Below are 25,558 nucleotides of genomic sequence, written 5' to 3' on the forward strand. Positions count from 1 at the left end.
TATATATATATATATATATATATCATGTTAAAGGACAATATAGGGCTGACATGCAAAAAACATATGGAATTTTCAGGATACTACATAGAAACACTGGCTTAAGTCTGTGCAGCAGAAAACCATATCATAGCAAGTTTTATATTTATTTTTCACTGCACAGATATTTGAAAGAGTTTTTAGCCTACCAGTGCAAAAATACAGTATTGATTCTATATTTTATGTGTCAATCTTGTGTCTCTCATGGTTTTTTGTGTGATCAATATTATATGCATCAGCTTAGTGTAAGGACAAGATTTGCTTATATGCTGCTGTTAGCTACCAGACTGCAAACTATGCAATGCTAAAAGCTAAAGTATTTCCGGGGTGCACTAAAGTAATCGGCTTTTCCCCAACAAAATGAAATGTAATTAGAAAACCACTGCAAAACATGGAGTGTGTATTAAATAGTGTCTGACACATGCTGCACATTATTCAAACGCTTAGGAGAACCTGCCAAACTTTTATATACACTACAATAGAGAAGGATTAAGTTGCATTTACAGTCTATGCATGGTAATATTTCAATGTCTAAGTAATCTGCCATTATAAAGGTTCAGCATTTGGACAGCGAATGTAATTACGGTATAAAAGATGCAATTAAACCAAATCAGAGTTGAAAGTAATAAGCTTTGGAATACTTACATTTATTCCCTGTCACTGTCGTGATCTTATTATTAAGCAAGAACAGAATTATCAGGTTGAAAAAGATTGGTGGGGCAAAATCCATCATTATATCCACAAGAGCACAGAAAAGTACCAGATTCTTCCAATACAGCTTCTCAACACTTGTGCTTCAGTACTTGCCCTTTGCTTCTTCCTCTGTTGTCTGTGATTTCCAGTCGGCAGACAACTCAGACAATGCAATCTGTATCTTTTTTTTTTTTTTGTATCAAAGACACACACTTCCAGAGCTGCTGCTGATACTAATAACAGCAGCAGAAGCAGTTTTTTTTTTTTGTGGCAGCAAAAATCTCTCCAGTTTCACACAATCACTCAGGGCTAAACTGTCAGGCTGCTCCCCTGATCAGCTTGGCTACTGAAGCTTCACGATCACAATGTGTCCTGCATACCCCTTGTGGTGACAGGTGGGAAATGTGACTCTGCGATGAAATGCAGACAATAAAAAATGAAGCAGCTTTGCACATGTGCACCGGGACAGAGCTTTCTGCAGATGTCTTTTCTGCTCTGCCCCTCTTCTGAACACTGAACATTTTCTCACGTGTGTATATGTCTTATATGTGTCAAAATAGTTTCCGATCCAATAATATAGGATTAAACTAACATTTTAATCTAAACCAGCAGGCATGTATTTCAGAGTAGACAAGTAGGGTACTATGCAGTTTATATAAATTTATGTTCACTTGTGTATGAATTAGCCATTATGTTGTATTAAACATATTTATATATAATGTCCTTCTATGTAATTAATTCGTGACAAAATATTTGTAGTATTAGACAGTTTTGAGTAATACTGGATGTATTTTGAAACAAATTTGTGTATACTCACAATTGTTATATAAAGTGATTGAACACTGACATTATTAATATGCATCTACCTCACCACTGTAAAATGTCTAATACTCTAAGTAAGGTGAATAAATGAAAAGTTTTTAAAACTAGTAGGAAGTAAAAAATTCTCATTTTCCATATTTTTTTTTGTATAATGTTATAACATAACAATGGACCATTTTAAGTATAGATGTGTAATAGTCCCTGAGAAAGCATGTAGAAGCAGAAGTAGCAACCTCTAAGGTTTGATATAGATCTTCTTGAATAATTGTTATTATATGCATAAAGAAATGCATTCATGGCAGTCTTATCTTTCCTGTACACATGTTGATTCATATTTACTGTAAATAGGTGGGGATATTGTAATTGATTCACCTAGAGGCAAATACCAGAATGTTTTTTGAAAGCTATTTGCACTTTCAGATTGCCATCTTGTGGCATAAAAGAATAATACGTGCAGTATTTCATGCAACTACTTCAAATGATACAGCTTTACATTGTTTATGTTTTGTTATATAATATCACTTTGATTTATTTTAGTTAAAAAGTGGCTTTGTTGTGATTTTTTATGCATTGACATTTACCAATTTTAAAAAACTCAATGCAAGCTCTCTGTTGTTAATGATTCATGGTGTCTTACATCTTAATGACCTCCCCATCTTTTGCATCTTATAATGCATTAACACAAAGGAAATAGCATTTTTGTTTCTTACACATAAGGACACATAGGGTGTATTTTAGTAAAGCGCTGAAATAAATATCTTTATATATTAGGGCATTATATAGTATGTACTGCAACCTGACTCTGCACTTCTACTCTAACTGCACTGGACATTTCAACTATTATTTAATTTCTTAAGTTTTGTTTGCCTCAGTTTCTTGTCATTTATTCTTAAATCCCAATGTTTAACAAATTGTTTTTTTTTTACTGTCTTTTCAAGGCATTACCTTTAGGGCTATATCATCCTTCACCTTCCCTGCAACACACACCTTTGTCCACATTGCATCCTCACTACTCCACTCACCTTTAATTAACACTCTAACTTTTTTCCTATTTATATTCACTAACTGTAATCTCTTCATCTTGTCGTCAGGACATTAAAGGTCATATATCTTACAGTCATCTTTCCTATCTTTCTCTCTCTCTCTGCCTCTATTAGCTGGTGATATATCACCCAATCCAGGTTTCCCTCACTTCTTCCATAGACGTATATCTTATTCAGAACACTACAGATATCCAAGTAACCTCAAGCATGTCACCTGTCTCCCATCTGTTCACAATCCTTTAAATATGCTTTGTGGAATACATGCTCTATTTGTAACAAACTTAACTCCATATACAATGTTTCTTCTCAAACAAACACAACCACTGGCAATAACAGAACTTAGCTTACACAATCAGACACTGCCTCACCTGCAGACCTTTCACATGGTGGCCTCCATTAAACTGACACCTCCTGACCTGGAAGCAGACAAGGAGGTGGGGTTGGATTACTTTACCCACATTGCACATTTACAGTTCTACCAAATGTCCCATCACTCACGTTCACATCTTTTGAGGTACATGCTATTTGGATTTTTTAACATATTCTCTATGCGTGTTGCTGTGATCTATCGCCCCCTGGACCACACCAACAATTTCTTGAAAATTTCTCTGAACAGCCCTGTCATCTCTTATCCTCTGACATCCTTAACACCATTATAGGTGATTTTAACATCGCCATTGATAATCCATATTCTATTTGTTCCTCCAAACTACTCTCTTTTTCTTTCTTCTCTGCCTCTCCCAGCGGACTGATTCCTCTACTCATCAGGATGGCCACTGCCTTGATCTTGTTTTCTATAGACTATGCTAAATTTCTAATTCCTTTAGCACTTCTTTCCCCTCTTGCAGCATTACCTTACTAGCTGCAAGCTCTCCCCCAGTACTTTAATCTCTCTGGTGTCAATCTCTATCAAGCTTCCTCATACCTGCATAAATCTTAACTCTATTTATTTTCAGTTTTCCACTTCTCTCAAACAGCTTTTCTCCCCAATTTCTACATTCTCCTCTCCTGACATGGCGGTACTACATTTTCATCAAACCCTAGCAAAAGCCCTTGATAAGTGGCATCTTTGTAACACATTATACTCCATGTCGACTTTGATGTCAGCTGTGGAAAAATAAAGTGTCACAAAATCTTCAGAAACTTTCTCACAAAGCTGAAAGTCACTGGCGTAAATCTCATACCTCTTATTGATTTGCTCACCTATACCGCTATCTGCCACTCCTATAGAAATGCTCTAGACTTAGCTAAAAAAAAACATACTTCCAATGTCTCTCTCTGCTCAGGCGTTTAACCCCAAATGTCTTTTTACAAAATTACATCTATTCTCAACACTCCCACCCTAAACCTTCTGACCACTATCAGTGCCCAAGATCTTGCTTCCTACTTACTATACAAGATTGATAAAATCTAACTTGAAATGGGTTATTCTTCCTTGACAAACAGCCACCTCAATTCCTTCAAGGCACCCTCTGGCGCCGTCTCTTCATTTGATCTTAACTTCCTAATCTACTACCTGTCCTCTTGTTCCTATACCCTTACAAATCAGAAGATCTCTATTTCCTGTGCTCATCCTAAACTTAACTAAAATCTGGAATTGCTCTCTCACTACTGGCTTGTTTCCATCATTATTCAAGAATGCAGTGATTGCTCCTGAAAATTATATCTCAGCTCCCATGCCCCTCAAAGCTTCTCAAGATAATTGCCTACACGCGCCTCACTTGCTTTCTTACCTCACACTATCTATTAGACCTTCTTCATTCAGGCTTTCATTCCCAACACTCCACAGAGACTGCATTGAGAAATGTATCAATTATTTGATCACTGCTAAATCTAAAGGCCATTAGTCATTTTGAATTGTCCTGACTTTCTTTTCATAGAAATGTTGCAATCCCTAGGTCTTCAGGACACTTTCTTATCCTGGTTCTCCTCCTACCTATCTAATTACTCTTTCAGTGTTAGTTTATCTGGATCCACCTCCTCTCCTCTTCCTTTATCAGTTGGAGTACAAAAACGCTGTAAGTCCTCTGCTCCTCTTTTGACTACAATTGGTTAACTAATATGCTCCTTTGGATTTCAGTTTCATCTCTGTGTGGATGATACCCAAATGTATCTATCTTAGCCGGATCTCTCACCATCTGTGTTATCCCACGTTGCTGACTGTCTCTCTGCCATCTCTTCTTGGATGTCCTCTCGCCAACTCAAACTTAATCTTGCAAAAATAGAGCTAATAGTATTTCCATCGGCCAACAGAAGTTACCTAGCTTACATTTCGATTTCTGCTGACAACATGACAATTAATCCTACCCCAAAGCTTGATGTTTTGGTGTGATCCTTGACTCAAACTATCCTTTGTTCCCCACATTCAATCTATTTCTAAATCCTATTGCATACATTTAAAAATGTTTCTAAAATACGGTCATATCTCACACAAGACACTGTAAGAATGTTTAATTCATGCACTCATCATCTCCCATATTGACTATTGCAATACCATCCTTACTGGTATTCCCCAAATCAAACTTTTCCCCTACAATCTATTTTGCAGGCAGCAACTAGATTGATTTTCCTTGCAAACTGTTCTTCCTCTGCTGTGCTGCTCTGTCAGTCTCTACATTGGTTGTCTGTTTATTACCGAATCCAATGTAACATACTTCTAACAACATCAACAAAACTGTACCATCTCTTCACTTTTCTCAAAATTACTCTCAGCTCCATACCTCCATTCTGCACAATATCTAAGTCTCTTATCCACACTTGTTACCTGCTCCCATTCCTGCTTACTGCACTTTTTTTCGTGCTGCACCCACTTTGTGAAATGCCCTTCCTCACACAATAAGATTTTCTTCTAGTTTTAAAACTTTCAAATGTGTTCTGAACACCCAGCTCTTCAGGTTAGCTTATAAAATTCCTCAACCACACTCTTAACCTCCCTAGGATACCTTATTTTCACCCTATGCACAGTTCACTCAAGACAACAAATCTCTGACCACTTGACCAACGTTGCTGTTTGACTGGATTATATAGCCCCACCAGGGGCGGGCTGGTCCGGGGGGCAGGGGGGCAGTGGCCCCCCAGGCCGCTCAGTCAGACCGCTATTAGGGCCGGGTGGTAGGCTGGCCGGCCGCCCTCCGGATGCAGTATACCACCTTTTCACCGGCGGCCGCATCTGATGACATGAGATGCCGTTTCATGAGATGCGGCCGCCTGTGTGCTCCCCGGGCTTCCCTTTCCCAGCCCGCGCCTGAGCCCAACTATGCACTTTTTATACCTTTGCAATCTAGACCAATATGCAATATGTAGCACTTAACCTGATATATCAAATTCCCATTGTCCCATTGTTTTTAAAAGCCTTTTTCTAAGAGTAACCTGTGAGAGAAGGACTACCCTCCATGAAATATAACAACTACATGCGTGACCAGCAGGGAAATTTCCCGGCCTTATGTTTTACATGCATGATTGCCTATGATTGGTAGGAGTGTCTGCATCTCTCAGTTATTTTTATGAGAAATTGTTCAGAATTTTGAGATTTATGTACTGTTTAAATAAAATATTTTTTTATCAATACATATTGCACTAGATTTTTCTCTATATATTTTTTACATGGTATTACTGTAACATTGGACAGATACATCCATTTGTGGGCCCCTGTTTTTTTACCATGATTAAGAAATCTTCTTAACTCATGTTACACAAAAGTTGCAAGAAATTATCCTGTAAGTAGGTTCCCTGTAGGAGAGGTATACGTTGGATGGTTATCCAGGCAAAGTACATGTTTATGAATCGACACAAGTGGGGTTTTGTGTAAGTGCTTGCACATAAGGGGAAGAGTGGTGATGACTGACATGTGAACTTCAAGATAGAAGAATTGTCTGCATTATTATTGATATATTATTACATTATACCACCTTTATGTACACACAGAGTTGCACTATTTTGTGCTTATTTTTCTTCCCCATATGTACGTCTGCTTTCACCATGGAGGAGTTGTGACCAACATCTGTCCCACTCATCAGTGAATTAAATATTTTTATGTTTATTCTTATCTTCATGTGAGAGATAAACAGCACTTGTTGGGTCCCTATACTATTGTGAGATGATTTTTTTAAATGCTGCCCATTATAGGAGAAGTAAATCATATCTGCTTTAAATCACCCTGAATCTATCTTCCTGGTGATGCCACAATGTTATGGCACAGTGTTCTTACACTGAATTTCAAATTACTGTGTAGTTCTGCATTAGTAGTGTTCACTTTTGATGCTGTGGATAGGGATTTGATGGCCAGGACAAAAAAGTTCCTGGCTATAATAGCAGGCCTCCATGTCATCACCAATATGGAGATGTGACACATTCAGAATCATCATTATCGTCATCAGCTATTTATATAGCGCCACTAATTCTGCAGCGCTGTACAGAGAACTCACTCACATCAGTCCCTGCCCTAATAGTGCTTACAGTCTAAATTCCCTAACATACAGACAGAGAGAGACTAAGGTCAATTTCAGTAGCAGCCAATTAATCTACCAGTATGTTTTTGAAGTGTGGAAGGAAACCGGAGCACCCGAAGGAAACCACACAAACACGGGCAGATCATACAAACTCCACACAGATAAGGCCATGGTCAGAAATTGAACTCATGACCCCAGTGCTGTGAGGTAGAAATGCTAACCACTAAGCCACAGTGCTGTCTTCATTAAAATATCATAAGAGAATAGGGCAGTGAACAATATAATTTTAAATGATGCAATGTCTAATGAAGGAAACTTGGATTGTCCATCTATGAGTTTCTTCCATATACAATTAGCCCTAATAAAGGTTGGCTTTAATAAAGATTGGCAATCAAGTTCACCACTCTAATAGTGCTTCAATCAAGTCATTTGTTTCAAACATTGAATTAGTCTTGACAATATGGTAACACACATACAGGGCAAAATTGCATACATTTTACCACTTAGGCCTTTGGATGAATGATCCAATTTCAATTGAAAGAGAATACCTAAAATGTTATATATATATATATATATACTCTAGTACCAAATTAACAGTACATGGTTTAGGACATGTTTAACTTGTTCTTCTTACATCAAGTGTACCATTCCTTACCCCATAATGTTTTTTTTACATGTTTTCCTTAATTGGACTACTTCTGATCAACAGTGGTTTAAGGGCATCAATCAAGATATACTGTGGATTAAATGTAATAAAAAGTAATGATGAGATCTTCAATTGACTATATAAAGGACAAGATTTGGTAAAATAAGATAATTTTTTTAATATACTGTAAGTATTTTAGGTTTTTAACTTTATTTCTATTTTTTTTATTAACCTGGCCATTTGTGAGAATTGCAGTTCTATAGCAACTGAAGAGCCACAGGTCGTCTAATATTATCCATTCATTAATAAGATGGAGAAGGAGAGAACCTGGAGACGGCACTTTATTCCGGTTCTGAGGTTCATAATTCTGCTCTCATCTGACACAAGAAGGGCATGAATAGGGCACCTAGCACTAGGCTGAGTACCAATACTCTGCACCTCCAATTCAGCTTCAGGTGCCAGATAGGGCCTCCAGCTTTAGGCTGAGGATATCTTGATTACCCCCACACTTAGTGTGTGTAGCCTTCATCATAGACAGTCTTTGATATTTCCACAGCCTCACTGTGGTCATGGTGGCACAGGGAATGATTTCTTAAGAGTCTAGTGTAGAGTGGGGCTTGGTAAAGCATTCAGCTCAATTATACCTTCACCCCAATGCACCAGGAAGAGATCCAAAAATAATTAGTCCAGGCCCCCCTGACAAGGTATCTTGGGATTAAAGCCCCCAGCACTAGGCTGCGGACTAATATATTTCATCAACAATCACTCTCCATCTACAACAGTTGGACAGTGACAATTTTATAACTTTGTAAGCAGTAAGCTTACAATCCATGTCTCACCGTTTGTCCTGTTCATTGCTGAATGCTACCTAGATGAAGCTCACCAAACATTGCTGCTCTTTCCCCACTTATCACAGGGCTGTCAGTAAACTACCCCTGTGATAAAGGGTGAAGACGAGCACAGTACCAATAATTATAGGTGGAGAGGTCTGTCACCCCTGAGCTTCTCGTCATCCTCGTCTCTCCTACTTGCTTATCTTCAAGAGGAAATCTATATGCAAGAACTTTAAAAATAATATAATAATATTTATGGTTGCCATGTTCTTTTATAACCTTGCAGGTGAATACTAAAAAAATAACATATTTTTAATATAAAAATATATTTTTTCCCAGTCTAAACAAAGATAATTAAACCAAAATATTTCTCTGCAACTTCCTCAATGTGTGTAAAATATTCTGTATTTTGTATGCAGTTTTCATCTAACAGGTTTTTTTTTTTATAATAATACAGAAATTGATATGATACTTTTACTTACATCTATTAAAAGTGAGTTGGTATGACCTTATCAACATTTTGGCAATAGAAAATTTGTAGCAACACAAACTTAAAGTAAGCTTATTGACTGGAATTTGTTGTAAAACTTTTAGGTGTATATTTACTAAACTGCGGGTTTGAAAAAGTGGAGATGTTGCCTATAGCAACCAATCAGATTCTAGCTGTCAGTTTGTAGAATGCACTAAATAAATGAAAGCTGGAATCTGATTTGTTGCTATAGGCAACATCTCCACTTTTCCAAACCCGCAGTTTAGTAAATCTAGCCCTTAAACTTTTAAGCTGTATCAAGTGGAAGGAATTCCTGGTTTCTTTCCTACTAATTACATCTGACCTTGCAATCTAATCCATTCGGTCCGGACCTTTAAGCTCTCTCTTCTGTGATATATGATTGCATCTGTCTGGTAGGAGTACCCATGATCTCTGTTTTATGAGTCTCGAATTTGACTATGTTTTAATAAATTGCTTATTCTTATATACTGCTTCACAGTTTTTTTTTTGTTTTGTTTCTCCATTTATATTAATGGTATCGGTGTGAGTGGAAGGTCTATCTTTTGGAAGAAGGAAAGCTTTGATTACAATATCTAAAGAAACCATTTACAATGCCAGAATCAAGATTTATTCCTGTAAGTGTAATACCAATGGAGCTTGGACAACATTGAGAAATTTTACATTAACATAATGATGCCAGCAATTATATCCAGATTGTGAGTGTTTTCACAAAATGGGGACTAGGTGCTCTGAATATTTGGGACACATATGAACTTTTGAGGATTATACACCATCAAAACTATATATTGTTTAGAATCTATATGTATTAGATTGACAATATTACACTATATATATTTTTCTTGCCTTTTTTATCATATGAACGCTTTTTCATTGGTGGATTCTTTTGGAAATCATTCTGCACTTGAACATAAGTACCAATTTATTTGTATTATTATCACCTAATACACATTTTTGTTTGTGGTTTTGTACATTGTATTCACTTTTATATATGAGAGATTCACAGCGCTAGATAGTTCCTTTATTATTTTTCATGTTTTATTGATTCAGAATTTGGTGTATATTGTATTTTGGTTCTGTTTTGCTGCAATGGATAGTAAAGCGCTTATTCAAAATTCTTTCTTTTTGTTTTGCGAATGAGGACCAGTTATAGCTTCCCATTTACAGACAAGTCAATAGTCTTGTACCCTTTTTAAATTTCAGCTAGAGGGTTAAATATTTTTGCTTCAAATGAAAAGCAGATTTTTCTTTATCACCTCATTTCTACACAGCTCAACATAATCAAGAACTCCATAGATGTCTCTCAGGCAGCCATGGGTATGACATTTACAACTTTTGGTTCAGATTTAAATGTATTATATTATATTGAGCTGTCACTAGTTACTTTAGGATGTAAAGGGCGCTTAATATTAGCAAGCAGACATAAAAGGTCCAGAATCTTTCATCACAGTAATGAACAATATTAGCATTATCATCTTTGAACAGTATTTTAAATTCTGTACTCTCTGAATCAAACTTAGAATGAAACTAGATTTATATACACTGACTTTGACAGAGCAGAATTTATTGGCATGGCACAAAGTTCTGTTTAATGCATGCTGAGAATAGATATTACCCTTCATTGATAAAACAATATTGAAATAAGCATGTTTTAACTGATATTTTTTTATATCATTTTAAAATACTGTATCTCCAATTGGCCTTCTTTTCGAAGGACTCTCCCCTTTTTTGTTCCTGTATCAAGGTCTGATTATGGGTTCAGCCGGCACTCAGGCTAATACTCTTATAAATGCAACTTTGCATAGTACGCAAAATGTAGGCATTTAAATTTTATACACTGTTGAAGTTACATAATTGGATGAAGGTGGTAATAAATCATTTATGTACACTACAATCAGTTGCAAATTATAGATTAATATGCAACATAATTATTATCATAGCAACATTTAAATATGTTTAACGTATTTTTTATCTTTAATATAAAATATAAAGTGGTGATGAGGCTAATTAATGTTTCCAACATTTAAATTACTTAAAGCTTGGTATCATTCCGTTCGAAATTGCATTTTTATCGCATATTGCAAACGCTAGTTATAAACAATATCACTTTTCATACGCAAATTTGCAAGTCCAGAGATGTCATAAAAGAACTGGTTTATACAGGTCTACAGGCGGGAGCCTGAGGAAGGACACCTGGCCACTCCAAGGAATAATAACCAGAGGAATCAACCAATGGCACGTTAAGTTCTTGTGACCCATCGACCTATGAATGTGGACCTTAATACTGTAACTGTGAGTCTTTGTGATGTCACTGCTTTTTACAACTGTACAGTGTATAAATTGTTCACCTTTGGCTTTAACTTGTGTTAGTGCTAGCAGCACAATTGTATGCATGCCAAACGTTGCTTTTTAATATTTTGCAAATAAAACCTATGTGCTTTGGAACCAAAGCCAACGGTCTTTCAGCTCTCTCCACATGGATGTCCCAACGCTACCCAAAGCTCAACGTACCCAAAACAGAGCTTATTGTCTTAACTCCTGTCAAAATCACGACCTCCCCACAAATCTGCATCACTGTTAATAACACCACAATTTCTTCAGTCTACCAAGCCTGTTGCCTTGGTGTTACACTTGACTCCCCTGGCTGCTCATTCCACACATCCACACTTTCTCCCGGTCCTGTTGATTCCACCTTAATAACATTGCAAGAATACACCCTATTCTTACTCAACATGCTACCAAACCTTTTATCCATTCTTTCATCATCTCCCGTTTTGATTACTGTGACCTCAAGCTATCTGACATTCCTGACACCCATATATCCACACTTCAATCCATCCTAAATGCTGCTGCAAGACTTATCTTCCTCTCTCACCACTTCACATCTGCTGCACCACTTTGCAAATCCCTACACTGTCTCTCTGTGGCCTCCAGAATCCAATTCAAATTACTCACTCTTACCTACAAAGCCCTCAACAACACCACCCCTTCATACATCTCCAATCTCATATAAAAATATTAAATATTCTCCCTCCTGCCCTCTTAGATCTTCTTCTGACCAGCACCTTGTATCGTCTCTGGTAACTACCTCTCGAGCCTACAAGACTTCTCCCATGGTGCTCCCCACTTATGAAACTATCTACCACGCCCAATCAGCCATTCCCACATCCCTCAAATCTTTAGATATTCTCTAAAACCCATTTCTTTTTTAAAACTTACCTCATCCGTGATGATACTCTCCATACAAATATACCCTCACAACTGTCCCAATCTCCACTCTAAGACACACTGGCTTCTCTTTTTTCAGATGTGCCCTTCTCCACTTAGTATGTAAGCTCTCTAATGAGCAGGGTCCTCCATATCCTTTGTTTTCATGTCTGCATTTATTTTGTCTGCTCTTTTTTGATAATAATAATAAATCCACAGTGATCGCATTGGAGAATCTTTATTGCAATCGAGACATATGGCTGCAATAACACTTGAAGCGCTATGACCCATAAGACCAAGAAATAAACAATACTTTTAAAAAATCCAAGTGGATTTCCCACACCATGATCTCAGAGCATAGGAGATCACCTCTTTAGAAATATAATTGCATAGTCCATAGCCATTAAGAGCTCATTTTCGATTGGCACCACTGACAAAATGGTTGAATAATTCTAACTTTCACTTTGCTAATCCACACCTACTGCACCAGGGTTCTGGGAATAGCCCTAGTGCGATCTGGAGCTGGGTAATCATGGATTTCTTTCCCCTAGGGAATTCCGTTCCATACTGACTGACATACCACTGGTTTAGTATTATGGTAAGGTAACCCCATGCTGCGGGTTTCTCTGCTGGCATAGCCTAGTGCTGGAATCAGCAATTTTGGGGGACTCCATGCTTTTCATCACCCCAATTTTGTCTGGCAGCTGGCAGCACTCATGCTGATTTAGTTTTTTGGTGGGTGATGCTCTTTTTTTCTATTTTTTTTGTTTTTGATTTACAGATCATGCAAGATCTGTGCTGATGATCATCAGCAGCAGCAGCACGGATCTTGCACCAGGGTAACCCTGTCACTGTGTGTGGTCTATGTGGGTGCGTAAAACATAAAGCCCCTTCTCACCTGTGCGCTTCTGCCCTGGCTAGCTCTTGGGTGTGGGCATTAGTGAGCAGAGGGTACCCGCCCATGCAGCCACTGTCTGTTATGTGTGAACACATGTATTGCTTTGTGGTGCAATGCAATAGTTTTTGAAGGAAGTTGGGTGTCAGACCATCTCTTTGGCAAAATGGAAACTGTTTATTTTTTCTATGTTACCACTCCAACACATTCTTAAATGGTTGCAATAATAAATGAAATATATACATTTCCAATTCTCCTCCTGCATGGATCTTTACACTTACATAGATACAACTTTCGTGTACCTCAGTTTACAGCTAAATATAAAAATGTTATATTTTATAACTTAAATATAAAAAAAAAAGAACTGCTGAAATTAAGGGCCGTGCTGACTTGTTTTCATGTAGTTCTCAAAATGAAAGCCTTTGTTATTCATAGTTTTATTCCTATTTATAAATAAATGGTGATGATGATGATGATATTTTATTTCTATATTGGTGTCCTAGCTCCTTAACTATGATGTTAAAGTCTGCATTTTTAATTTGTTATCAACTTTGTTTTGTTCACCATTATTAGTATTAAATAGTGAAAATATGAAATAAAAATATAGGAAAACATGATTAATGCTTCATAATTTGTGGCATTGATGCCCTATTTGTCGCCAAAGTACTATATGCTGAGAAAACTGTTTTGATTATTATTTTTATCACTAAAATGTCTCAGACTACTTTATAATATCCAAAGGATGTTGTTTCAGATTTTCTAAACATCTCGGAAAGTCTTTCAAATCAGTGTCTCAGTTCAGCAGCCACACAGCTGGATTACAGTAATTGCTCAATAAGAGAATGTCTCATGAGAAGACCTAGGTAAACCATAATGCTTAAAAAGATTGAGTTGCTCAATTTATAAGGTCTGGTTGCAGCCAGCATTACCAGCAGAAATTGCGACTTACCTAAAATATATATGTAACACCCCCTTGTGTATTAAGCGTTGTGAGGGTATATATATATATATATTGAACCACGCAGATGCTTCTCACCTTGGTACTTGGTTTTCAGTGCCTCCACCCGAATCTCTGCTTTCTCTTCTGGGGGGTGTTCCAAAGATACACCAGGGGGAGATTCGGGAAACCCCCTGCCCAGTATTAACACTCTGTGACAAAATGTGTGCTGCAAAAGCCAGCCAGGCACATTTATTTAAATGGAAATCCTAAATGCAGCTTTGTAATTTTATAGAAAAATATACTTTGGTATAATTTGAAATAATAGTGCAAACAATACAATACAGTAATAAAACAGTGTGGATGAAAGTGGCGCACCACTTCTTACTATGCACACCAAGTTAACACAAAAACTCGCAATAAATCAATAACAGCATACAATATAATATATTATATAACAATATAACCATTAACTGTCACAGCTTTATACACATGAAAAAATATATCAGATATCTTACTTGCTCCTGATACTGTGAATATCTTGCAGGGTGAATTTATATATTTTCCCTTATAGCCCTACAATGTACTGCCAAACACACACAGCAGTATTCAAACACACCACACAAATAGAGCAGTGCACTGCAAGTTGGGGCCCTTCTGTATGTATGCAGCATGGCATGGAAACATCATGTGTCCAGTTTGCAGATGTTGGAGGTCTTTAAATCACTTGCAGTGAGGTACAGCAGTCACAGTATGCAGACCCTCCTCTAGCAACAACTGTAAAATCCTTTCTAATTTGTATCCTGGGACTTGTAGTTCCACAAGTGCTGATTAGACACACACTTGGTGCATATTTACCTGCCCACCCATCTATCCCTAACTCTTCAGCCCTTGTGGCCAGATATAGTCCAAACCCCACTTGAACAACAACAGATAGATAAAAATAACCAGTAACTTATCTGCACCAGTGTGTCACAGGTCTGAACTTGATTATCTCCAAAATGGCTGACTTGTAAAATGTCCTTCTTCAGAGATGCATGCAAACCTCCTCCTACAGCTTCAAACTGTGGCTTCCAGCAGGTTCTGTTCAGAACTGCACCGAGCTTTGATATCTCTGCAGACTGCTCTCTCTGCTCAGATCACTCATCCAGTGCCCTTCTCCCTAGGGTCACCTATCTGAACTGGTCACACAGCTCAGTCTCTCCCAGGATGCTCCTCTCTCCCTCTCTCTCTCCGCCCTCAGGTTTCTCAGTCTTCTTAGGCTCCGCCCCCTCTTCATAACAGCATTCTGGGAGATGTAGTTCCTTCTCCTTGACTGGTAAATAGCTATATGCATCTCTTTTTTTACTGATGCAAGTGTGATTATTAGCCCCTGGGTGCTCAAGTCCAACTGCAGCATCCCCAGGGGTTACACACTCCCCCTGTGGGGCAAGTCCACAATGAACAAATGATGAGGCTTGTCCCACATCCTGCAAATTTAAAGGGGTTAAGACATCCTGTCTAAATACACTTTCACATCCATACACAACAGGCCCTGGCATAACAGATATGGGAGTCAGATATGGCCACTGATAGACCCAGCTAGGATGAATCACCTTAGGAATCTCAGTCATATGACCTAGACTATCATAAGTCAACATCATTGGGGCTCTAGGGGTCCTTTTAGGCCGACCCTGGACTGGTGGGTTCCCTTCCTCTCCCCCCAACACCCTGTTGGGGCGTTCAGTGCATCCTCCATCTGGATCAACGACGTCCCCATCCATGTCAACTTCCTGGTTAGAGCCTTCCTCTACTGAACACTGAGAATCCAACCGTCCAGCTACTCTTGGGTTGACACTTTCATTTGAAATGGCAGGCATAGTTCTCCTTTCTTCTACTTGTGGAGGTCTTACAGCGGCCCCCTCGGTAGACCTAGTGAGCCTTCTGATATCTTGTCTCCAATCTATTTCTCCCAATTTACCTGGAGCATCATACCCCCAATCATCTCCATCATCTTCTTCTGTGGTCGGTTCTCTGATTCGCCGTGATCTTCTGGGTGTGGACACTTTTGGCTCATCTGTTTCAGGCTCCTCCCAAAACCGGACACCATCTCTGATGGGAAGCAAATGTTGTCGATGGTATGTCTTTATAGGGCCTGTTAGCCCCTCGGGCCTAATTCGATAGGCTGGGATGTCTGGCAATTTTGCAACCACAACATGAGGATCCTTTCGCCAACGATTGGCTAACTTGTGTTTCCCCGGGAGGCCCAAGTGTCTAAGTAAAACCCTGTCACCTGGCTCCAGAATATGCTCCTTGACCTGTAGATCATAACGACCCTTGTTTCGTTGTCCAGCTTTTGATGCAGCTGCTTCCGCTAGTCTGTAAGCCTCCTTTAGTTCTTGTTTCAGCTGCTCCACATATTTCAAATGTGGCTTTTCTTGGGGATCAGCAGTGTCCATTCCAAAACAGATATCGATTGGTAATCTAGCCTCCCTTCCAAACATTAAGAGATATGGGGAGTACCCCGTGGACTCGTTTTTCGTGCAATTGTAGGCGTGGACCAAATGGCTGATGTGCCTACTCCAATGTGCCTTTTTTTTAGTGTCCAAAGTGCCCATCATGCTGAGAAGGGTCCGATTAAATCTCTCCGGCTGCGGATCTCCTTGGGGATGGAAAGGAGTAGTCCTGGACTTCTTTATCCCGCAGACCTCGCACAGTTCTTTTATTAGCTTGCTCTCAAAATCCCGACCCTGATCTGAATGAATGCGGGCAGGCAGTCCATAGTGGACAAAGAACTTTTCCCATAGGATTTTTGCCACGGTCACAGCTCTCTGGTCTTTTGTCTGGTAGGCTTGAGCATAACGGGTGTAATGATCTGTCACCACTAGAATGTTACACTTGTTGCTTTCATCCGGTTCCACTGATAGAAAGTCAATACAGACTAACTCTAAAGGCCCATTGCTGGATATATTCTTTAAGGGGGCAGCCTTTTCTGGGAGGGATTTTCGAAGTATGCATGTCCCACAAGATTTACAATAACTCTCAATGTCTATCTCCATTTTCGGCCAGTAGAATCTATCTGAAATTAAACTCATGGTCTTCTCTATTCCCAGGTGGCCGTGTTTATCATGCAACGCACGGAGAACCATGGGACGGTGCTTCTTTGGCAATACTAGCTGTTTCCTCTCTCTGCCATCTTTGCGGCTGGTTTCTCTATACAGTAGCCCCTGCTTCACCACCAATGACTCTCTCTGTCTGCTTAGCAAAATAGCTTCCTCCGTTTTCAAACTACTCGGGTGGATTCTTTGTCTGTGTTTAACAGACCACCTAACTGCTGCTATAGAGGAGTCATTCTGCTGATCTTCTTTGACTTGGCTTGAACTCAACTTCTGAAGATCACTGAGCTCCATTTGACTCAGCCAGCAATATTGTCTTGGTAGTGCATCTGTCGTTGCCCCTAGAGCTGTTAAGCATTCTTTGACTGGAGGCACGACCACACGTCCCTCGTGACACATCCCCTTCACCTCTGGAGCTGGCAACTCTATCCATTCTTCTTCCTGAGATTCCACAAACCTTCCCGGTAATCTTGACAAAGCATCGGCATCTACATTTCTTCTCCCAGGCCTGTACTTTATTGTGAAATTGTAAATGGCCAGCGCCGCCAACCATCTGTGCCCAGTTGCATCTAGCTTTGCTGTGGTCTGCACATATGTGAGGGGATTGTTGTCTGTATGCACTTCGAATGGTACTCCATACAAGTAGTCGTGAAGTTTGTCAACAACTGCCCACTTAAGGGCCAGGAACTCCAACTTATGCACCGGGTAGTTCCGTTCACTGGGTGAGAGACCTCGACTGATGTAATAGACTGGTCTTAACCTTCCTTCTTGCACTTGGTATAGCACTCCCCCAAGTCCCTCAAAGGAGGCATCTACATGCAGAATGTATGGTAACTCTGGATCGGCATATGCCAGAACAGGCGCTTGAATCAGGCAGGTTTTCAATCCTTCAAAAGCTTGTTCGCAAGCCTCACTCCACCTTTCCCCGAACGCATCATTTACCCGGAACAATGGTTTCTCTTTCCGATGGGAACCTCTTGGAGCAGGATAACCTCGAGTTAGATCTGTAAGAGGCTTGACAAGTTTACTGTAGTTTGGGACAAACCTTCTGTAATAGCCACAGAACCCCAAAAAAGACCTTAATTCCTTCAGTATTGTTGGTCGAGGCCATTCTTTCACCGCTTCTATCTTCGCTGAATCTGTAGAAATTCCTTCCCGATCCACAACATATCCCACATACTTGACCTGGGTTTTACAGAAGCTACACTTGTCAAGGGACAACTTCAACCCTTTCTTTATTAAGCGATCCAATACCTTGAGAAGTCTTTCGTTGTGCTCATTCAATGTTTGGCCAAATACTATCAAATCATCCAAGTATACCAGCACTTCCCTGAAATTCATGTCACCCACAACATCATCCATGCATCGTTGGAAAGTGGCTGGAGCCCCTGATAATCCTTGTGGCAATCTTTTGAACTGAAAGAATCCAACCGGGCAGATGAAGGCGGTTTTCTCAGCATCCTTCTGACTCATCAATATCTGATAGTACCCGCTGCGTAGATCTAGCACAGAAAACCACTTGCTTCCCTGAAGACAATCAAGGGCTTCGTCTATCCTAGGGACAGTGTACTGATCAGGAATCGTGCGCTTGTTTAATGTCCGGTAGTCCACGCACATCCGTATTTTTCCCGTCTTCTTTCTAGCCACCACAATAGGAGAAGCATAGGGACTCTCAGATCTCTCAATCACATCATTCTCTAGCATCTCCCTTAAATGTTCCCGAATATCATCCAAATCAGCAGGGGCTAGGCGTCTTGACCGTTCTCGGAAAGGTCTGTCGTCCGTTAGCCTTATGTGGTGCTCCACTCCTGTCGCTAGACCTAAATCCCAGTCCCCCGAAGAGAAGGCAGCCTCTCTTTGTAGCATTTGCATAACTAGCCAGTGTCGGTCTTCTTGACTAGCATCACTACCATTAAAGCATTGATCAAAACTTCCTATTTGTAATGTGGTTTCTTTCTGAGATTTTTTTTCCTCTTTCTTCTTATAAGCAGCAAGGCACATAGGATGAATCTTAAGTGTTTTACTATAACTTGCTCCTCCCACCTCTTGGCACCAGTTGGCCAGTATCTCGAACAAATGGGAGTTAGTTCCAATAATCACTGAGACATCTCGAGGTTCTCCTTCGGCCTCAGGACAGACAAGTGCAAGCACGTTCACCTCTTCTTCTATTCCAGCTACTTCCCGTGGGAACTTCAAAGGTACAGTGATGTACCCAAGGTAGGGATAATTCTTGTCACTCAGACCCCAGATGGTCAGTCCACACAATGGCTTTATGGGCAAGTCAGATAGATTATCTCGGTACCACTTCTCGAACACAATGGACACCTGTGAACCACTATCTAGCAAGGCCATACAAGGTCTCCCATTTAGACATGCCGGCACGTGAGGAGAGGGTCCCAGCAATCCTTTGGGCAAAAGACCCCATTCCAGGTGAGAGTTCCCCACAGTGTTAATGTCAGCTTTCTTTAGAGGGCCAGTGTGGGGGTTCCTGGTCCTCCCTTTCAGTTTTCCGAAAGCTTCCTATCCCGGTGGGATGGTGAGGGTGACCACCTTCCTCCCTTCCTCTGAGGACATTGTCTAGCGAGATGCCCAACTTCTCCACAAGTGAAACAATTGTTCTGTTTCCGAGTAGTGTTAGCTTCGAGAACTTGCCGGGGGTGGATGTTCGGGTGCAGTTGCTCGGTAGTGTGGTATTTCAGCATCTGTGCTTGAATCTGCTTCTGCATCTCCAACAACTGAGCAATCTGCTCACCTTGTTTCTCCACAATCTTCATTAACTCAGTGCTGGGAAGGTCAGCCTCGGGCTTTGACTGTACGACCTTGACTTTCTTGGTCACCCTCTCTCGGGATTTAACTATAGCTTCCTCTTGTTTAACATCTTGTATCAACTGAAGAAAAGTAGGTGATGGTTGTCCCAGTTGAGCATTTCTTATCTTCATCGCTACTGGGTCATGGGACAGAGCACCCCGTAACAACTGTTGCATACGCCTGTCGTCTACTTCTGCTAGGGGTATTCCTTTCTTTGACACAATAAGGTGGATCAGCTTGTCCAGCCGATAGATATAATTGGACAATGTCTCCCCTGACTCCTGATAGGTGTGGCGTAGCTGATAGAGCAGATCTGTTGCATCCTCTGCCATTCCATATTCCTGATCTAGAGTCGCTAAGTAGTGTCGTGCAGTGGCTTGGGGGTCACTTCTCCGTACAGCTTGGATTAGTTCTCCAGCGGGACCTCGCAGACTTTCAACGATCCGCTGTCTCTTATAGGGTTCGGAGCAATGCCATTCCTCCAGGTATTGGGAAGCCATCTCTTTCCATGCCTCGTAAGTTTCTTCCCCAGTAGGGACTGGTTTTATTCCTGAGAAGAGCCGGAGCCTTCTGTAGCCCCCTTCATGCTGTGACTTTCCTAACTGGTCTACCAGTTTCTGTACAGCAGTGAGGAACAGTTCGCTTTGATCCTCATCAGTTTTCCTAGTACTGGAGGGTGACTGAGAATTCTCTTCCCTGGCCTGAGGGAATACTTGTCGGTTAATATCTCCATCTGGAAGTTCAGCATTAAGAGGTGCTGCGACTAGCTGTTTTGGCTTTAACGGTATCACAATATGCCATTGTTGTTTTTGTGGCCCAGAAACGAGGGAGGGAAGAAAATCTTTATCCAATTCTGCTTGCGTCTCACAGAGGATCAGACTGGTCTTATGCTGATCTCTACCTTTCCATCCAAGGATTTTAGGATGTTCTACCCCATAAATCCTGTGGAGCACATGCAGGACTTCCTCATCTGTCACTCCCTGAGAGTCACCATAGACCCCTAAACATCGAGTTGGGGCCACAGTCTGTTGTTCACACCACAGAAACACTTCTTCTCTTATACTATCCATGACGTCTGTGCTGATGGGTTTCACTGAGTGTGTCTTCAGTATCTCAGCAGTGCCTCCACTGTAACACCCCCTTGTGTATTAAGCGTTGTGAGGGTATATATATATATATTGAACCACGCAGATGCTTCTCACCTTGGTACTTGGTTTTCAGTGCCTCCACCCGAATCTCTGCTTTCTCTTCTGGGGGGTGTTCCAAAGATACACCAGGGGGAGATTCGGGAAACCCCCTGCCCAGTATTAACACTCTGTGACAAAATGTGTGCTGCAAAAGCCAGCCAGGCACATTTATTTAAATGGAAATCCTAAATGCAGCTTTGTAATTTTATAGAAAAATATACTTTGGTATAATTTGAAATAATAGTGCAAACAATACAATACAGTAATAAAACAGTGTGGATGAAAGTGGCGCACCACTTCTTACTATGCACACCAAGTTAACACAAAAACTCGCAATAAATCAATAACAGCATACAATATAATATATTATATAACAATATAACCATTAACTGTCACAGCTTTATACACATGAAAAAATATATCAGATATCTTACTTGCTCCTGATACTGTGAATATCTTGCAGGGTGAATTTATATATTTTCCCTTATAGCCCTACAATGTACTGCCAAACACACACAGCAGTATTCAAACACACCACACAAATAGAGCAGTGCACTGCAAGTTGGGGCCCTTCTGTATGTATGCAGCATGGCATGGAAACATCATGTGTCCAGTTTGCAGATGTTGGAGGTCTTTAAATCACTTGCAGTGAGGTACAGCAGTCACAGTATGCAGACCCTCCTCTAGCAACAACTGTAAAATCCTTTCTAATTTGTATCCTGGGACTTGTAGTTCCACAAGTGCTGATTAGACACACACTTGGTGCATATTTACCTGCCCACCCATCTATCCCTAACTCTTCAGCCCTTGTGGCCAGATATAGTCCAAACCCCACTTGAACAACAACAGATAGATAAAAATAACCAGTAACTTATCTGCACCAGTGTGTCACAGGTCTGAACTTGATTATCTCCAAAATGGCTGACTTGTAAAATGTCCTTCTTCAGAGATGCATGCAAACCTCCTCCTACAGCTTCAAACTGTGGCTTCCAGCAGGTTCTGTTCAGAACTGCACCGAGCTTTGATATCTCTGCAGACTGCTCTCTCTGCTCAGATCACTCATCCAGTGCCCTTCTCCCTAGGGTCACCTATCTGAACTGGTCACACAGCTCAGTCTCTCCCAGGATGCTCCTCTCTCCCTCTCTCTCTCCGCCCTCAGGTTTCTCAGTCTTCTTAGGCTCCGCCCCCTCTTCATAACAGCATTCTGGGAGATGTAGTTCCTTCTCCTTGACTGGTAAATAGCTATATGCATCTCTTTTTTTACTGATGCAAGTGTGATTATTAGCCCCTGGGTGCTCAAGTCCAACTGCAGCATCCCCAGGGGTTACATATAGGTTTTATAAAGGATTTTTCCTAGAGCTTTTTTTTATTTTATCTAACATAGGGAAGTCATATTCCATGCCAGTGAATGGAGCACAGTGATAAGGACAGTCTTTGGACATGTTGTCAGACATAAACGCAGTGAAACCATCCATGACATTGTTCAAATGTACTGCAGTTGTATATACAAAATTGAGTCATTTTCATATGAAGAAAGGTAATATGTGCAGGCTATTCATTATAATGAGCTGCTGCCGCTTCTCATATCAGTGTAGCAGAGCTGTATTATTAAATCTTGCAGGAATTACAGTACACAAGTCATTTACACACAGTGGATGCAGACCTGTTGTGGCATCACCAATTGTCATTAGAGTACAGCCTGACAGTTTACCAAGAGCACATGATTTAAGTGATATGCAAATTACTGCAGGGTTGTCATGGATTCCTGGTGATAATGTAGCCTGAACTGCAAAAATGCCTTCCTCCATTGTGCATAGGCCATGGGTGCTGTGCGCACTTTAACTCTGACCTTAGATTTATTTGTGTGCCATAAATATGCTGTTTATGCTTCAAATTCTGAATTGAATAGTTTCTAAATGTACTGCTAAATTTTATCAGGCTTTGCATTTTTGCTTTATTCCATAAAGGCAAATGGTTTAAGTGAATCTAAATACAGGGCATAATTATTATTCTATGCAGTGGTTGTGATTTGATCAATGTGATACACTCCATTGTGCTCTTTATTAATAAGGTACAGTAGGCCAAAGCAGTGCAGGTCTAAAACATCATAATTAAGCATGCAGCAGATATTGGTTTTATGGTCAGCTGCTTTACTTTTTTAACTATATATATTTTTTTACTTTTAATTTGCTTCCCATTTTCTTAATCAAGACCAGAAAGGAGAGAGTCTTGGAAAGTGAAGCAATAATGCCTACTTTGGGTGACTTTACAGAACATTTCTTCTCAGAATCTATTTATATACCAGACACCATGACTAATGTTTGCTATGTAGTACCTTCAAATTAGTTACTGAAATGTAAAGTTTTACAAAATATCACTCCTCTTTTTGACACTTTATATATATATATATATATATATATATATATATATATATATATATATATATATCCAAAAACATAATAAACAATGGCGCTCACAGCAGTATTGTATAAAGTTAGTATAGAGAAAGTCCACATATACACCTCTTCCACATATGGAGGCAGCCTTCCTTATAGTAGGTGGGTAAGTCCAGAATCATATAGAAAGTCAAACAAGGATACGGCGCACAATGGTGTGTTACTAGGAATTTATCCCAGGTTCAGTGGGGAAATAATAATATAGTCAATAGATCAAAGTTCCACGCTTGCTGCACGGTCTTATAGGACCATGGGTATAAGTCCAGTTTGCACAAATAAAAAGACAGAATAATATAGGCATAGGATTAGTAGGAGCAGTGTGTTAGTGATAGCCCATCACCATAGTATTACACACCCAAAGGAAATTATATCGCTTATCTGTATGATTAATCCAAAGACTGGAACACAGCTTAACAACCACTTCTCTTTCAATATTATGTGGTCAGCATTCTCAGCAACTGCAAGTCTGGTCTCCAGTCAAAAACATCAGCATACTGTAAACATCATATCTCTCTTCATTCTGAAGATACCTGGATCATTCAGTAATGTTTATGTTGTGGAAGAAATCACATACTTGAAGGGGACTGAACATGACATTTGGAGACCGTGCTGTGGATATACATTATACTCACTTTATATATATATATATATATATATATATATATATATATATATATATATATATCAACATTTATTATTCCAGTATTTTTTATTCCGGCAAATGGTTTTGTGTACAGGACTGGGCTGGATTATAATTCTTGTGTGTTAATTTATGCTGTCCTCTCATATTGGCAGTTAAAAATGAGTAGTGTGATTGGCCACAAACACACACTGAAAATAAATAGTTCATGAGAATTACACAGTATTTTTCATCATGAAGCCACTAAATGAATACCTTTAATGTCTAATTAGCATTACTTTGTTTATGTCCAATTATGCAACTGTACCTTTGCCTAGATATACAAAATCAATGATGACAACAAGCATCCTGTCATGATTTTCTTATACAACACACAATTAGATTCACCACAATTAATTTATATACAATACCATTACTGTTTAGTATGTTACAGCCATTAGCACCTCACCTGGCTTCATCATAGTCGCTCAGTATCAGTATGGTGATTATTATTTTTATTTTTTTTAAAATATTCTTTATATTTTTACTGCTCATATTCCATATGAATTTTCCTATGGTAACAAACCTTGTTGAAACCAAAGGTATTATTCTTTACAAACAGTTGTACTTGCGACCTGCTGTGACAGCTGTGTCTAGTGATAGTCAAAGTCTGTGTCTGTATGATCTGACAGCATGAAAACGTATGGGGAAAAACTGGCACCATATGTCTATAATTATTCAAGTACTTTCTTCCAGAATTTGAATCCAGGTGTGTGCAGGTTTGCTGATGAAGGCCAATATGTGCCAAAGGTTTCTGATCATCTGCGATTACACAGATTTGGCTAAGTTTCCTGAATTGTTTGTCTTGGTTTAAAGAAAACATAATATTTTTTGTGCCAAGTGCTTTCACTTTATCTCACTATACTTGAATAAGTAAATGATTATATTGTATATTGATTTCTTTAAGCTACGTGAATGAGTCCTATTGGCTGCCTTTGCAGTATGACTCATTTGCAACATGCCATCTCTTCATTTTTTAAAAAGGATGTTAATGGTGATGATGAAAGTAATAGCCATCTGTAGAATTGAATTTTCTTAAAGTGAACACATCTGGTAAGTAGATATATGCTGTTTAGCCCACAATTTTCTTATGTTTTATCTGCCTGTCTTAAACTACCCTAATAGTGGACAGTTAACAAATGTATACAGCGCTGTGGAATTGGTGGTGCTATATAAATAAATGGTGATGATGATGATGTACTTTAAAAGTCAAATAATAACCCACACAGAGATTTGTATATATGTATGTTAAGTTCACTGTGTTA

The 25,558-nt window shown here is 39.5% G+C and overlaps 1 protein-coding gene across 1 annotated transcript in view; it reads right to left on the bottom strand.

The window, feature by feature from the left end:
* CNTNAP4 (contactin associated protein family member 4) overlaps positions 1–1,087 on the bottom strand; it is a 250,097-nt gene extending 249,010 nt beyond the window's left edge. Inside the window, exon 1 of the mRNA XM_075211115.1 lies at positions 682–1,087. Within this exon, the coding sequence (XP_075067216.1) occupies positions 682–769 (88 nt within the window). The 5' untranslated portion in view covers positions 770–1,087. The remainder of the gene's footprint in view (positions 1–681) is intronic.
* Between the last annotated feature and the right edge of the window lie 24,471 nt (positions 1,088–25,558).

Source organism: Mixophyes fleayi, chromosome 1 (genome assembly GCF_038048845.1).
Source record: "Mixophyes fleayi isolate aMixFle1 chromosome 1, aMixFle1.hap1, whole genome shotgun sequence".
Taxonomy (NCBI): domain Eukaryota; kingdom Metazoa; phylum Chordata; class Amphibia; order Anura; family Limnodynastidae; genus Mixophyes; species Mixophyes fleayi.